The following is a 17,513-nucleotide window of genomic DNA, read 5'->3' on the forward strand; positions in this document are numbered from 1 at the left end:
CTTCGCTGATGACAACTATATATTCATGCCATTACCTTCAGTTCCTAGGAAACATTTAATACATATTCAATACCAAGCTAGTAATTAAATCTCCATTATTTTCACCTTCAAACAAAAGTTTTTGGCATATTAAATAAAGAGCATTTTTAAGTCTAGAATCCACTTTTATGTGGAGAAGCTGAAAAATAAAAAATCTCTTTCCTAAAGACGTGATGAATGGATGGTCCAAAACATGCCCTCATACCAGTTATGACATTGAAAATTTACTCAAGACAATTAACTATAACTGTCTTCTTTAATATAACAAGGCTTTATTATTTATTAGTAAATATTTACAGGCAAATATTCAGATTCTTTTAACTTTACGTCTTTGTAATCATTTTTTGTCGTGTTTTTCAGTGGTTTAACATAGAAAGTCCGGTGAGCACACTGACCTAATTCTAGATCCCTTCTAACGTTGTTTACTCCATAACAAAAGCGAATTATCAGATATGTTTTTTTCTTTCTGAACTCCATTTAAAAATGAAATTAAACACAAGTCCATTCCACTCTTTATCTCTATCAACATGGTTGAAGTCTTGGGGGGGGGGGGAGATAATCATTATTTGATTGAAATTTTGTTTGTATATATCTTTATTTGGGTAATATTTTGAATAACTAATACTTCTAGGGAAGAAATTTTATATTTGACTATTTCATGTCTATATAACATGGTTGAGGACCGGGGAAAAAATCATTGTTTGGCTGTCTTTTGGATTATATTAATTTTTTTTGGGTTTTGTATAGAATTACGTATAATTCCTAACAAAAAATATTACATTTTATTATTTCAATGCGTCTAATTTAGGCACATTGATGAAATATTAGGATTAATTCCGAACCGAATTGCACTCTTAAGTAGCACTTCAAATGCCTTTGAATTATTGATGTGTCATTCGTTGTAGAGTAAAGAACATTCGAAATGATGATATTTTGGGAGTATATTTGACGATGCCTTAAAATATTTCAGAGAATTTTCAAATATGTTTTAGACACCTGAATATATAACAGATGTTAATATTTGGTTTTATAGAGAAATAAAAATAAGAAACCTTGGTTCTTCTAGGTAAATGTGTAAATCATTTTAAAAAATAGGAATGAAGTAAAATTTTTATCTAATACATATTCAATGCTACATTTGATCACACCGGAAAATATTTTCATGATGCGAGGAATATTCTGAAGGAATATTACATCTTTTTCTAGATTCATATATTGCGGTTAGCCTGAATTTTCCTTCATGTATTTTGACCTTGTTATGTGAGTAATTTTTTGAATTTCTCTTCTATGTTAAGACGTTCCATCTGATTTTTATTTTCCAATTATAATATAAATTTTGATTATGTATTAATGAGGTTCATTTAATCTTTGCATCACTTTTATTTTTTGCATCTCGTCTGCTCTTTAATTTTTCTTTAGTTTTTTTACATTCTTTCAAGAAAATTTAACTTGTATTTATGTTCTTCATTTAATATTCCAAATGATTTTTTTCCATTTATACATATAAAAACATTCCACCATTATGCACACAGATGTGTCAATCAACATTTGATTACACATACTTCTTAAGAGATACTATGTTATCATACGAGAATTTCTGTTCTTTGTCGTTCTAATAACATGCTTGTTAACACTTTTAATGGGTCATATATGAAGAGATACTATGTTATCATGCCCCAAAACATGTCATCATTGCTTGTTCAAACAGAATCCATAACACTTTGGGCTTCTTGTTTGCCAATGGGTTGACAAGATCAATAGTAAACCTGCAGATACCACAAGATGTGCGGCTTACTATTGATAGCTGAACATCTGAAAATTAAGTTTCCCTTTTGGGCCATGTAAACAATGTTTAAAATTACTACGTGATTCAGAGGAAAAATCTAAATTTTTTTGTAGAGCACACTATTTTGAATGCATTGCATACATATTGACTTTGTTTGGAGAACTTGGCCTTCTAATTTTATGTTTTACCTTTAACCTAATTATGTTATCTTATACCTATCTAGTGTATTAGGTTTGAAGGAGATTGGCACATAGATTTTCTTCCCAGGGATATCTGGTAAGAGTTATTAACATCCTAACGCAAGTTTAATGCATACCAAACAAGAAACACTTGGTAAAAAGGATATCAAATAAAGGAAAAGGTTGGTGAAGAAAAAGCCAAGTCTTGGGTTCCCTTAGCCTGGTTGGATATGGATGCATTGCTTTTCTGCCTCATCTTCATTTGACCTTACAGGTTGTTTTACCTTGGCTCACTTAGCGTAGTCAAGAAAGCCTGCTCTACTTTCTAAACTATCTCAATAATTAAAATGAATGATCTAAAGAAATATGGATAGGAAAATAAAAAAAAACTTATGTTGTATTTCAACAAAATCATAACTCTTTCTCATCTTAAAGTCAACTCTATGGCATTACTTGATTGTCAAATGTTTTAGTGGCTCAACCCACTTTTAACCTCACTTAAACTAAAATCCACTGACCATTACTTTTCAATTTGTTTAATGAGGATAACTTAATAAGATTCTTACTTGGGTCTGGATCTAAACCGAATAAGATAGAAATGCGAGCCCTCTAAACTACATCTCATGTAAGCCCAATAGAATCTAAATGAAAGACGACTAAAGTGTATCTTGAATTAAGCCCAACATAGCTTCTCAAATCAGCCCAACAGATGTATTAAAATTGCCAGGTAAGATCTCTTTAGGTGGATAGAATAGACTACTAAGATATAATAGTAGACCTTAATCAGCCCCAATAATTTTCTAAGATCAGCCCAAAAAGTTATCCACTAACATGTGTCGACTAATCACTCTAAGAATCAAATCCTCTTGAATATCTCTGTCTTTATCCTTTTAATTGATCATTTTCTCTTTCCTTCAATCTTTTTTAATTTCTTGTTAAGCTTTGTTTTTACTTAAACTCATTACTTTTTCCACACATCTCGAGTCGAACACCTCACTCCATCCTATATAATTTCCTATTTCCTCCCTCCTCTTACTTCAGTCCACATAGCTTCGAATATCAGTATCTTCTTCCTCTTCCTTTACTTTGATCCTATGAAATTTAAAAGAAAATATACAGGGACAATGATATGTGCACATTTTGATAGATGATGATTTAGTGAATGGCTCTCCACCTTTCTCTCCTTGCTCGTCTCTCTCTCCTTCCTCGCCAAGTTCCTCTCCAAGAGTTGACCTATACTTAAAATGGAAACAACACACCAAAGAACAACATGTTTGTTTACCGCAGCAAGTAGTCTATAAGAGATCTGATAGAGGTTTTCAAGACTTCCAAATTCTCTTCATAAAAATCCTCTTGAACGCACACTTAAATTCCATTTGAATACTGTTGGAAGATGATAATTGTTGGCCTTTCTTCTCTTCTTAGTTTCTCAAGTCTTGCACAAAGAGAGTTGCCCTAGGACGTCCACCAAAGGTTCCTTAAATATAGTATTTAAGATAGACTTATTATGATACTCAAAATCACATCATTAAGGGATCGTTTCATTATGTTAAAACCTTATTTAAAGATATGTTTCCTCATTCTTTCCTTCATCAGAATTTCACAATTATCATTATTAAATCATCTAAAATTCTTGACATACTTTTCAGAAAAAAAGGCGGATGGATTTTTTTGAGAGATGGGGCAGCAGCTATAAACTGCAAGTGTTTTTTGTATTAAAATTTCTTCCGTGCCTTAAGTGCATTCTCTTTCTTTCTTTCTCTCTCTCTCTCTCTTACCAGGTCATGAATTCAAGGGGGATTTAAAAAAACATAGTAAGAATTTCTGATGTGTGTCAGGTGATATCATGGACCCCATTCCACCATTTCTACACCTCAAAATACATGTAACATTATGAAAGAAACTTTTTCTGAAAATTTAAATTAAAATAAAACTTTTATTTGAAGAGATTACATATTTCATGTATATTGCTCTAAAAATATTTAAATTACCCAGACTTGACCCAAAGAATGGGACTAAATTTTAGTCAACGCACTTGACGGGTAAAACAGGTTGAACAGGAACACGATCAATGGGATTTGATCAAACACTTGGTCTAGTGTTGACCATCCAATTTTGGAGTCAAATACAAAGGTTTGGCCTCTTGACAGTACCGTTAAAGTAAGATGGGTCAAATATATGTATTAACTCAAAAGACAAATGATAATTCAATGTATTTAAAATTATATGCATTCTAATCTATGTGAATACATGTAAGTGGCATGTAAATATCTTAGACTCATGTCGACCATGGAGTTGACGATGCGTTTACCAAAATTTGACTTCACATCAAACTTTGGTATTTCCCCTATAAAGGTCATAAAAGGACTTCCACTTGGAAATTCATCAAAATTGCATATCAACTTCACAGGCAATTGTCCTCAATCTTCAGACTATAGCTATCTATTACAGATTAAAGTTCCTTGGTATTACAACATCAATGATTAGTGAGGATCGCTTTGAAAAATTAAATGGATTTAGGTTAAAACCAAGGGCGAACAATTACGTGCCAACAACTAGACTCAATAAAGCCTGCATTGGTTGGAATGATCACAAAGCTCACTAAATATGAGGGCTTGTTGAAGTCAAGTTTTTGTTTATGTGATGGTCACAGCATTTTATCAAAACATGAGGTTCAATAAAAATTTCTAGCATCTGCATGAAGCCATCCATCAAGAGCTACTCAAGTACATTACCGATAATAAGGAATATAGGTCGATAATAAGGAATATTGGCGGCGATGAATGAAACAGCAAATACTAATGGCATCTTGGGAAAAAAATGACACTGTGCTCTAGAAAGTTATTCTAAATTGACTAACCACCTCTCTACGTACCACCGTTCCAGGATGCATGAGCAATGAGGAAAGCAACCTAAGAAAACAAATGAAGATGAAAATATGACTGCCTCAGTGAGGAATGCACCAAAGCTGATTAACAGAACTGATGGAAACATATCAAACCTTATGTTTTCTAAATTTCGCAGGAGTCGCAACGTATTACATCTGAAGTTGAGCTACCAACTCTTCATTAGAGTGCGTCTTTATTGTGGGAAGGCTGATCATTGCGTCCAAGAGATCTCCACGAAGGTCGATTGTTATAATTTGTTGATTATTGGCCGAAACGGAACATAACTGATATCAAGAGGAAGACACCAATACAAGTGAAGATAAAAATGAGGAACTTATTGAAGAGTTGAAAACTCTTGACTTACCTTTCCATGCTTTGGTGACGTTGTGTCTCCTATATGGTCAAGGATTAGTCTTAAGTTTTTTATTTAACTACCGATAGGAGATTATTCTCGTTTATATTGTAGTATGGTTGGATACTTACTAAAACTTGTCTTCAATGTGTCTATTGCTTCATTGGAGACCAAGCATGAATAAATTTTTAATCTGAAATAGCAAAAAAATCGTCTTTTTCGCATTTGCCCTCTTCAAAAAGCCAAGATGTGATCTATCCGGATTGAGACCGGACCAAACAAACTTTATATAAGGTTTATGTCTTTGCTGAAAACAAGGATCAGACCGAGACTGTCCAACCCTATGTACAATCCTAGAAGAAATATTGTACATACGATGTAATACATTTAAAGAATTAATTAAAAGCTTATGTAAAATGTAAATCACCTACTGGGTCAAAGTTGCTGATGCCACACTTTCCCAGAAAAAAATGAAATTCAAATACATTAATGATTCATCGATCATGAGCCCCTCGTTGGCAGTCCTGATTTCCAATTGGATAAACAACATATCAGAGTAAGACTCCAATCTCTTGAGCCTTAGTGGTGATACTGAAATAGGATATTCTGAAATAACATATTTATTTCTCGGGTTGAATAAAGATGCGAACGCATAGATCATACCACTAGATGAAAAAAGTTAATGATACGTTATTTTCCTCAGATTATACAAAAGTGACAGGCCAACGAGCATCATATTCTGGAAGCCAATGAGCATCATATTCTGGAATCCAACTGATCAAATGAGTGCTCTATTTTCTAGATTAAATAAAATTACATTTCTGGCGGAGAAACTGTCATGTTATGAACACCCGGGCCAATCCATCTGAGTCTCTTGACCATGAATACGGCCATGTAAGTAGACTGTTGGTTTCATGTGCTGCAAAACAAAAATAGAGTAGAGAAATTATCTCGTTGATCTATGCATTTTTAATACAGAAATCAGTCTTATTTCTGAGTCAGATGATAATTGCAACCGGTTTATTGCCAAAGTGAAAATTCAAGAACAGGAGGAATGTTTCAATGTGTTTTTAATGGCACTTTAATTTTTTCCACTTGATTTTAGCAATCAAAGATATTGATCGAGATAAAATTTCAATACACAAGTTGACATAAGAACCAATCTATATTGCTTTCGAAAGAAAATACAACTAGCTTTAGAGAGTGCTTTGGATTTTTTTATTCTGAAGAAAAACGAGTGCTAAGGAATAAATTCCGCTGGATAAGATTCAATAATCCCATATTCAGAAAAAAGGCGTAATTAGACGATGAAATCCAATTCAGCTTCATAGTTTGTAAGGAAGTATTTAAATGTTGAAAGCATACCAACTGAATCGGGGGGAAGCCAACCCTATAATTCACCCCTGCAAATCCACGTTCTACAAACAAGCATGCATATCCTTCTACTGTAGGGTGTTCGCTGTACAAAAATCAATTGAATAAAAGTTAAACACACTTAAAGGGAAAAAATTCAGAAAAATAATTTTCTTATTCGTTTTGTTTAATTATCCATTATGCATTATGAAGAAAACATAATGAATTACTCATCAATCTCTAATCCCACTCGTCCAGCCTACATAATTTTAATGTTTTAGGCTTTTCCCAAAAATTCTAACCGCTAGGAACTGATGGAACCAGGACAGATCTGTAGAACACATCATCCCCGTAGTATCAGTTGATGAACTGATAATAGTTAGATAACAGTTGGCATTTATCTTTTATTTCCCAAATCATATAGGATACTGACGAACTAAAATAATTTTAACTATAAGATTCAACGACCAAAAGATACAGAATACTATTCCAATCCCGTTAAGCTTATGAAGTGTTTCTTCTCGACTTTAACTCCCAAGATATACACATGGACACAGAAAAATTGCTGAAGTCAAAAAGTATAACAGATATGCACACAGAAAAGCTAACAATTTGTTTTGATGTAGCACGCATCACTCAAACGTGTTATCACCCATTATACCTGGCCTCTCTCTCTTCAATAGGTCTTGTGTGTCCATCCCCAAAGGGATAATCAAATTTGTATTTTGTGAAACTTTCTTGTTTGGAATACAAGTTTCTTCAGTTACTTTCGTCCCAAACTAGCCATTGCAACAGCTGTTGTATCTCCTGTGTCTACATAGGTTCAACATGAAAGGAAATACAACTTCTTGATCTGTGTATCAGCTCCCATCTTCTGCCTGTGGCCTAAGAGCGGTGTGTCTCTGATATGTTCTACTCAAAGAAATACAGAAGAAGGAATAGACCAAGAGCCGGTCAACTTCCCGTTGACCGCACACGCTGACCAATCGGGGGGGATAAACCCCTATAAATAAGGGAAGAAGAGATTGGGAAAGCATCGGGTCTTTTCCTGAAAACAGAGGAACGACGGTTATGCCAGTCAGAAAGGCTAGCGCAGCAGGAATTGGCCTCCTGATCTGGAGGAGAGAGCTTCACCAAGGAAGGGGGAGCCACCTCTACGTTTCATCGTTCTTACTTCCCATCTATTTCTTCCTAGCTATCGAATCCAGACTATATTTCGTCATTTCTGGTGTTTTATTGAATTCAAAGCTGCGAACTATTCATTGATACTACCAAGGTGTATCAGTCTCTTCCTCTCCTTCTGTGTGATATCATCTGCTTGGATCCTCAATATTGGCACAATAGATGGAGTAATTCAATGGAGGGAAGCCCAAAAAATTAAGAGGTACAGTCGTCATGTGATCAGATACCCATTTTCTTTCAAAAACTAGTGGGAAAAAGATAACGCCCTAAGTCCCATTGTTACCCAAATCTATTTACATCCATATAGGTGAGGTTTGAGCTTTAAGGTTTATTAATAAGGAAATAATTAGCTTCATATAGATAACAAGTCACACGTAATCAAACTTAGTTTCGATAACTGAAAGAAAAATAAATACTCACTTGAGAAGATACGTGAAATTTCTGTGCTGGTATTCGAACAAAGGAATTCCTTCTTCTTTTGAATACCTATCAAGATCGTCTTAATCATGAGAAATATCTTTATGTTTAAAAAATGAATTTTACTCAGAAAGATTATTATTATATAAGACGTGAAAGAAAACATACCTCCACGGCAAAGCATTTTCACAGAATCTAGAAATTCCATTGATTGCAGAGAAGGTGTCAATGTGAACCCAGTATTCTGCCTTAGCACTTGAATCTGGTCCTGATCAAAGAGAATCAATCAATGCCGTGGAAACTGTTCCTCAGAAACTTAGTTTCGCCATGCCACATTTTTAATAGAATCCAAGGATTGTTAGGTAGAGTTGCACAGAAACGATGTTATCCACATTATATTCCAAGGGTTTAGGCATCTAACTTTAATGAGCAGCCAGATGGGATGTCTTTCGGTCCCTGCCTGTTTCCGTCAATTTGGTGGCACTTCCTTTAAGAGGACAGCTAAAAATTAATCAAGTTTTAGCTACTTCTTTCCATACGTGAATTATATTCCACCTCTTATTCCATCTCTTCTCTCTCTCTAGATAAACTACAGGCCTGCTCTTCCCTTGATGCTACTCTCCAGTGCTGACTAAAGATCCCTTGGCGGATAGGGTCTTTTTTAACATACCAAAAGACATTATTACTTTCTGCCTGAGATAGTTAAAATATGATTCACAATTTGTGTTTCAAGCACGAAATGGAAATTCTGGAAGAATTCTTGAATTGCAATTCCCAAAAGTGGTGTAGTTCAACACTGGAATCCAGAAGGACAATGAACTATGCCAAGGTTCTCTTAAACAGAAGAAGAAAAGATAGATTGGGGAAGAGATCTCTCTACAGGTCAATACTCTCTCCCTCCGGCCTCATGCCTGCTGTTCCGGCTTCTGGTCTCTCAGACCATCCAGATCTAGAAAAACAGAAGTCTGTCCCATTTCCTATTCAGTTCCCCCTTTTGAGGCTTCCATGTGTGGACATGCCTCTTGCTGACCTTCGCTGTCTTTTGAGCCATCTCCGATACGTTCGTTTAGAGAACATATCAGAATACTACCCAATAAGTTACCACGTAGGAATAAGTCATTTAAAAACATGTCAGGTGGGTCAGTTATCACATGGCCCACTCACAAGATCTTAAAAATAAAATAAGCGTCAATGGGCCAGTAATGCGTGGACCATTTACAACACCTAACAGACATAAGGAAATGAACTTCTTCTGATCAACAGGATCCCAACCAATCCTATCAGATGTTCCACTAATACAAAACTCTGGGATCGATAAGTTAAATTTAACTTATCAACCCAACATTTTCTAAGCTGAAAATTCATCATTATGTATCATACCTACTTAGAGTCGCATTGGTGGAAGACAAAAACAAGGAACATAAAAATTAAGAAGTCAGACATACCCATACGATGCAAAGCTCGTAAAGCATTGGCACTGGGATAATTGTTGAACGATGCCATATATATTATGATGCTGAACCCTAGACTGCAGTGGAAAAAGGAAAGAACAACGTGAAGCCAATCAGCTCTCCAAAAGGGTTTATCCGCCAGTGGTCAAACCTGGCTAGAATAGACCCAAGCATTATGATGTAAAGCCATCTCCATCCATTCTTTTTTCGGTTATTGTATCTGCAAATCAGAAATGTGGTTTTAATATAACTCTCCAATGTAAACCGACAAATTCAGCTGAGAAAAGATTACTCTGCTCTTGGGATAAGTTGATCAGTTTCTTTCGCAACATCTTTTCATTGCTATCATGTTAAAAAAGTAAACATGTTGGTTTATTTCCCAAAGGTTATGGATCCATCATTAAAATCTCATTAATGCAATGAGACCTTTTCCTTTATTTTTTTCTAATTTATAATTTTTTTCTTTTCAAATTTTCTTTCTTTTGTTGCTATGAGATTATCCCTTCATCTATGAACGGGAACACCCAACATGCAGTGCGTTGATGCTATTTAGAAAAATAAAAGCTGAAGCTTTCTGGGACTAACAGTCTGCTAGCCGCAATTGCCGCGCACAAGTTAAAAACAGGAATAGCTCCAAAAATGAAACGAAGCTCCTGAAGAAGATAAGTCCCCCATTTATCTCAAACTATATTCTAGAAAATCAAAGAAAATAGAAACACTAAAGAAATCAAACCTTGTGAGCAAGTTTAGAATAGAGGACAACAAATGAGAATACTGGAAAGAAGAATTCCCAAATTCTTCTATCAAAGAGGATCCCAAGCTGTAAATCTCAGAAATAAAGTTATTTAGTGGATTAAACAAAGGCTTTGGAAGAAAATACAAATAAACCAAGTTTACTTCATACATCCTACAAGAAAATAGATTAAATTTTTCCATCAAGGGCAAGAAATGAAGAAAGGCGAATAACATGGAGCAAAATTTCTGACTGGCATGCATGAGGTAACTGTATAGACCTGATCAAAGTATAGGATACGTTACACAGGATAAGAGATCACATAATTAATAATCACTTGGTCAGAAAGGACTATAATTGAAGGAAACACAATAAAGAAAGGACTTGATTGATTTGTCAGACTACTGCAGTGCAGCAGGGCTCGGAAGTTCTGGGCCCGGGGAACTTATCAACTGAAAATAATCTCCCTTCGCTTCCATGAGGGAGATGATATTGATCAGCATTCAATTCATTTCTCTCTTTGTTTACATTGATATCAGCTCAATGAGTGAAGGAAGAAATTTTTTTTTTGAAGAAAATATGGAAGGCCACCCGGAACCGGGGGCCAACCCGCTATCATTAAATTGTAAATGTTTTGTACAAACCCGAAAAAAAAGGACTATCCTCCCCTTCCAACCCAAAAATACACGAGTGCCTCTACGGCATGAATAACGTCCACTACCGAAGCTGCCTTTCCTTTAAACACCACTTCATTCCGATGTAGCCGTATCGCCCAGAGCACTGCGAGTAGCCGCCCCCATTCCACTCTGCTTCTGTGTCTTCCTTCTATGACTGAAGTCCAAAAGGCCTCATCCGAGGAGACATTCACCTCCGGTACCTGTTGCGATGCCCAGACTCTCTGGCCGAAGTGACACGTGAAGAATAGGTGTGAGCAGTCCTCTCCCCTAGCACACATAGGACAGTCAACGGGATCCATGGGGGCCCATCTCCGCCGATAGACCCATGTGATCAGTCTCTGCCTCCGCAATAACCAGCTGAAAAGTCGCACTTTCAGTGGAACTTTGAGCTTCATCAACCTATGGCATGTCCTATTGATGGTCACGTCGTCCCTCGCTTCTCCTCTAATCTTCAAATATGCTTCTTTCACTGAGAAAGACGAACCCCGCCACGTCCAACCTTCTCCACTTTCAGTTGAGGGGCTGAGTGGTAGAAGTGGCTCTGATAAAGCTCTTGTCAATATAGGGACCCAAGCCTCGTCCCAACACTCACTGACTTTGGCCTTTGGGTGTCTCGCTAGTGCAAATAGTCTGGGGAACTTTAACTTCATGGTGCCTTGGTTAGACCAATTATCAGTCCAAAAATGGAACCTTGCCCCATCCCCCAATTTGGGCTCAAAGAACTCCCGCACGTGAGGTATCGCTTGGCGTAGACCGCTCCAAAAGGGGGATTCTCCCCTGACACGAGCCCAACGCCTCTCCCAACCTATCTCAGAGCCATATCTATCTCTCAGGACATTGAAAACTAGGCCCTCTGTTGACTTCATAATCCGTTCCACCCATTTGGCCAACAATGCCAGATTCATTGATTCCAAATGAAGGATCGCCAGCCCTCCCTGCTTCGTAGGTCTACACAATACCTCCCACGCCACAAGAGGCACTCCCCTGCCCCCTTCCTCTCTAGTGCCTCCCCAAAAGAACCCTCTCATAGGCCCCTCCAATCTGATTACCACTACTTCTGGCATTTTGAATATTGACAAGTAGAATAACGGGATTGCTGACAGGACCGACCATAGTAGCACCAAACGACCCCCTTTTGACAGTGTCTTGTTCTGCCAACCTTCGAGCCTCCTTTCCACTCTTTCGACTACCGGATGCCACTCTGCTGCTAGGATGCGTCTCCCTGTCAACGGAAGACCCAACTAGCCCATCGGGAGCGAGCCTTGAGGTGTGCCTAAAGCTCTTGCACACTGTGCCTTTTCCTCTGAAGAAAGTCCGAAACCCACAAAGGCCGGCTTGGCTCGATAAAGTTGTAGCCCCGAGAAGTCCGCAAATAGCTCAAGCAATGCGGATAAAATACAAGCTTCTCTCATCGAGCCCTCAATGAAGAAAGTGGTGTCATCCGCATATTGCAGGAGCGGGATTCCCTCTGAATAGCTCGCCGTCTGAAAACCCCGTAGTAGGCCCTGCTCGCAAGCTTTAAGTGTGCAGGTGGCCAAGGTGTCCACTGCAAGAACAAAAAGCAACGGTGCTAACGGACATCCCTGCCTGACTCCTCTTTGTGGGTGGAAGGAAGAAATGTTCCACCAAAACATCATAGAAATGAGGATGTGAGGAAGGTGATCCATATTGCATAAGTTGGCTTCAAAAAACTCCATAAACCTCCTTTCCTTCAGCCTCAAAAGACATCAGTATTCTCTCCAGAAGGCATTTCTCATGGGATCGTTAAGATGCCACATACTGATGCTCATTTGTCATAAGATGTAAACATTTGAGCGGAATGAAGCTCTCCAGACAGCTAACTCAACACCAGAGGTGTATTAGTTTTTCATGCGCACAGAAAATAAAAGGTCCGGCAAGAAATAATGAAGTCCCCCACATTTGACCATAGCTCTGAACGTCTTTGAGTTTAATACAGCTTAGTCATATGGTTTTTGCACAATTAGTGATGCTGAAATTTATATGAAAACATATATTTTTTTTAGACATTTTTGAAGGCAGACGTTTTTTATGACTTCTGAGGAAGGATTAGGACCATGTTCATATGTTGTCCTTACCAGGGAAAGAGGGTAAGCTACAAGCAGTGCACGTGGGAGAGCTGAAGTGAAGTACCAATGAAACGAATGTGTCTATAAGATGTCAAAGGAGCAAGCAAAAAATAAGAGAAAAAATCGGACCACACTGAGGACCATAAATTCATAATTAAAAACTCATTCCAATTAGAGTACATTAACGTTAATAAAAATTATGGTGAAATTCCAACCTCATGGTATACACCAAATGCAACTCTGAAATCCCAAGCTAAATTGAACTTAAAAATACCCTCAGAAAGATCAGGAAATCCTTGTAGTTCCTTTTGTCCAAAGAACAGAACAAGAAAAGAATGTAACTGAAACAGTTTTTTTGCTAAAAACTTCAACTAATTCCCAATTTCTAGTTGGATCCAATACTTTCAACTGATATGTTGTCAAATTCAAGATGAAAAGATGAAAGTGAGAAGAATTAAAGGAGATAGTAAATCAGGGCAATTGGACGGACGGAAGAGAGAAATGCCAAACTCAAATAAACTAGAGACGGTCGCTATCCCTATTAACTACAAACCCTACTAAAGGAAAAGTATAATAATCCCCCTTCTACCACGGACAGTAAGAAAATATTTCTTTTAAAGATACAGTAAGGAAATCATACAGGAATAGTTCTACCATTCTTGGTTTCAGAATAAGAAAATCATTCTTTTAAATAGATAATTACATAAGGATACACCCCATTCAGAACTTCGATTCAAAATGGTATTGAACCAGAAGACTTCCAACTCTGGCCACAGTATTCTCCGCCACATAATTGAGTCAACAATAAATGTTAAGCCTACAGCATACGGAAAAGGACAATCAGCATAAAGATTATAAGTAGATTTTATGGGAGTCAAAGAAGAACTAGCAAACCTATGCACAAGATGGCCGCACTGACGCAGCATTTCACTGATTCGGTAAATGAAATCGATCTCCTCTGACAACAATAGGCAGAAGAAAAAAATATTTCAAAAACTGTAAATTGGGAATTAATGAAAAGGAATGAGTTCCCAGAATATTCGTAGAACAATATAAATGAGCAAAAGCTAACTGTGGTGGGTCATTAGACATTCTTATGTCCAGCTCAAATGGAATTTTCTAAGGCTCTGGATTACTTAGTAACACGAGTGAGTGCATACGTGAGTTTCCATTGGACATATTAGACATACAGAATATATTCATTATATCCGCTCTATAACCTCAAAAATGTATTTTTTTCAACAAGTTCTGCTCTGTGACCATCGCCAGCTAAGAGAAATCATAATCATGTTGGCATAACTCAAATGATTTGGATATTCATTGCTTCAAATCCAGTCGCTTCACTTGACCATAAAGAAAAAAAAAGTATTCCACCTTGATGTGTACCAAAATGTCTAAGAACATAGGTTGTCCACAAAAGCATTTAGTATTATACAAACTAAATGAACATCTCGTTTATAAAAATATAAATAAGCATATAATATATTTGTCACTAGCACAGAAAAATCAATTGAAATGAAAAAATTGTACGAGCACTGTGATCAATTCATCATAGACCAAACCCATCACTCCTTTAATTTCACTCATACAATTTTTTCTGTGGTTATTCATTGACATGGCTTATCTGCGGTTATTAATTGGAAAATGTAGAACAGATGGAAATGAGTTTTGACGAACATAGATTTTATGTGCTGCTAAAAGAAGTGAATAAAGACCAAGATTGGTGTTCCATGACAGAACGATTCTTTGAATAATTCTTAGCTGTTCTTATGTTTAGAGGGAGTCACCAATTATATAACTCATAGGATACATTTTTTTGAAGAAAATAGGGCAGACCACCCGAAACCGGTGGCCCACCTTGTACTACTAAAATTCAGAATTTATGTACGCATCATATACAGATATGACCGGTCTACTTTTCATCCTTCTACAACCCAAAAAGATATGAGCGCCTCAACGTCGTGCCTGACGTTCTCTACTGAAGCCGTCCTTCCCTTGGACACCACCTTGTTTCGGTGCAGCCATAACGCCCAGAGCACTGCGAGTATTCTCTCCCATTCGAGCCTGCTCTTGTGTCTACCCCTCGTGACTGAGACCCAAAAAGCCTTGTCAGAGGAAATATTCAACCCTGGAGTCTGCTGCGATGCCCACAGGATAGATTTAATAATCACTAGAGCTATGAAAAAAGTTAAACCATTTCCAGGCTGGATACTGGAGGAACCAAACCTGCAGCCCAGCGTTAGGGTTTGTAGATGAATAAAGGACAACCTTTTGGGACGGACCGAACAGAATACCGTTCAGTCATCCATCGCAGGGCCTGTGATTTCGTCCATTTTTCATCTATGGATCTAGATTGGGATTCATGAGAGAACAGATGGAGGACAACTGTAAAATGAATTAAAGGAACAAAAACCAATGACAGAATGGACGGCTGGAAGAGGTTTCATACTGTTTTCTGCCCAGAGTTCATAACATCTGTCCACAAACCCAACTTCCTTTTGTTGGATTGGATTCCTGCATAGCCATTTACTAGTAGGATAGGAGCTATATAGCATTTACAAATCACCATTGAAATCTGGAAGTAGAGGAGGAAAATGTGGTGATAGATCAAGGAGAAATTTTCATTTTACTGTTTCAACCAACTTGATTGTCAAACCTTCAAGACAAAAAATGATATATTGAATCCAAAGTAACACTTCTCAATAAAGAATAATACAACCGTTCAGGATGCGTACCAATAGAAGTCCAAGGCCAATGGGACCAAGAAGGAGCAAAATATCACATCGAAACACCACAGTGGCAAAAGTCTGTAGGAGTCCAAACAGACCACACCATGAAGGATTGTTGAAGAATTTAAAAAAAAAATGTCCGAAACAAAGATTTATATGACGCTAAATGAGAATTAAACAAGATTTGAGAAAAAAATTTAACCAATGATTCATTTTGGTAAACTTTAACCAATGGAATCCAATAAACAAAGAGAACGAGGATTCAAGAACAAGTAGCACAGGCAACAAGTTAAAGTACCAGACATCTCAAGGCGGCCAAGAAGCTTCCTTTCAGCCAAAATGCATATGCTAAGATAACTGTCCGAAAAGAAGAACACAAATTAGAGCTACAATGAATCATTTATTGATGGTTTATACATCACAACAAACAAGTCACTATCAATTGGCCCGAGATATCAGTCGTAGCTAAAGAATAATGTGCGTGGATATCATGCATAAAAATAAGTGTTAATGGTTGCTTAGTCATTATACGATGCTTAAAAAAAAGAGAAAACGTTGAAGTAGAATTTTCCTTGAAAACCTCCTTACCATACTACACAATTGAAGCATATTCAAGTTCAATTTTATGATATTTTTTACTATTCTACCTTTATTTGTTTTCTACTTCCATCTTAAGAAGTAGTTCTTTTAAATTTTTTTACAAAGGATACTGTAACAGTGATAAAATCCCAGATGGTCCTGACCAAGATCAACGCTTGGACTTCACAAAATAATCTCCAATTGCAATAAACCAATTCTATATTTTAAATGTCTTTCACTGAGAGAACAGAAAGAGCGACGAGGAAGAGAGAAATGAGAAGATAGAAGTTCCCGTGGGTCAAGGATGGAAGAAACGGGAAGGGAAAGGAGGGAGACGAAGGAACGTCGAAGAAGGTTGTGGCCGCAGGAGGACGATGTCGTTCTGCTGGCAATAAGGAGACAGAATCACAACTCGGAAGAGAGGGGTGATGAAGATAACGAGAGAGAGAGAAAGAGAGGCTCACAATTAGCACTTAATTCCTGCTTTTCCCCAATCATAGCCTGGCTTAAATAGGATTCGTAGTGGGCTGGGCCTGGTTGGGCTTCATGGCCTGCTGTCGGGGCCTCCAAGTGTAAACTCGCTGGCGGATCATATCAAACAGTTATTAGCAGTTAGCCTCCAGATGCCCCTAATGCCCGTCCGGGTCAGTAGATAGGCTCCATGACGATTAATTTCGCATGTGATGTAGTCTTGTAAGTCAGACACTCTGTCTTTCCTTTATCCCTCCTCTCTGTTCTATCTTCTTTCCCTCTGTTGAATGACATTGCTTTATATCCTCTTTCCTCCTTACGTACTTTTATGTCCTTTTTTCTTTTCCTTCCTTGTATCTCCCCTATATATGTATCTTCACGCAAGAGACTAAATAAGGAGTCTGTAGAGGCCATATTATAGATGCGATGAAATCAATAAACTTTGATAGCAGCCAAGAAATAAAGAGAACAGGCGTGATGGATTGGGCTCTGTTGACATCAAGTAATTGATTCAAGAATCTCACTCAAAGCGAAATAATCTGGTGGTTATCTATGAACTTGTGACTCGCTCCACTAATTTGGTCCAGGGG

General features: G+C 37.3%; 1 protein-coding gene across 2 annotated transcripts in view; it reads right to left on the reverse strand.

The window, feature by feature from the left end:
* Nucleotides 1–5,910: 5,910 nt before the first annotated feature.
* Nucleotides 5,911–17,513, reverse strand: part of ALG12 (homolog of asparagine-linked glycosylation 12) — a 32,523-nt gene continuing 20,920 nt past the window's right edge. The window contains exons 8-20 of one of the 2 annotated variants that reach the window (XM_078581736.1): nt 16,172–16,230; nt 15,880–15,951; nt 14,039–14,102; nt 13,858–13,961; nt 13,154–13,225; nt 10,381–10,467; nt 10,233–10,300; nt 9,799–9,867; nt 9,642–9,724; nt 8,365–8,458; nt 8,200–8,265; nt 6,610–6,703; nt 5,911–6,163 (exon numbers count right to left, since the gene is read on the reverse strand). In XM_078581736.1, the coding sequence (XP_078437862.1) occupies nt 6,086–6,163; nt 6,610–6,703; nt 8,200–8,265; nt 8,365–8,458; nt 9,642–9,724; nt 9,799–9,867; nt 10,233–10,300; nt 10,381–10,467; nt 13,154–13,225; nt 13,858–13,961; nt 14,039–14,102; nt 15,880–15,951; nt 16,172–16,230 (1,010 nt within the window). In that variant the 3' untranslated portion in view covers nt 5,911–6,085. Of the gene's footprint in view, nt 6,164–6,609; nt 6,704–8,199; nt 8,266–8,364; nt 8,465–9,641; nt 9,725–9,798; nt 9,868–10,232; nt 10,301–10,380; nt 10,468–13,153; nt 13,226–13,857; nt 13,962–14,038; nt 14,103–15,879; nt 15,952–16,171; nt 16,231–17,513 lie in introns of both variants that reach the window. The other variant, XM_078581735.1, reaches the window with a different exon arrangement.

This window comes from Wolffia australiana, chromosome 10 (assembly GCF_029677425.1).
Source record: "Wolffia australiana isolate 7733 chromosome 10, ASM2967742v1".
Lineage (NCBI taxonomy): Eukaryota > Viridiplantae > Streptophyta > Magnoliopsida > Alismatales > Araceae > Wolffia > Wolffia australiana.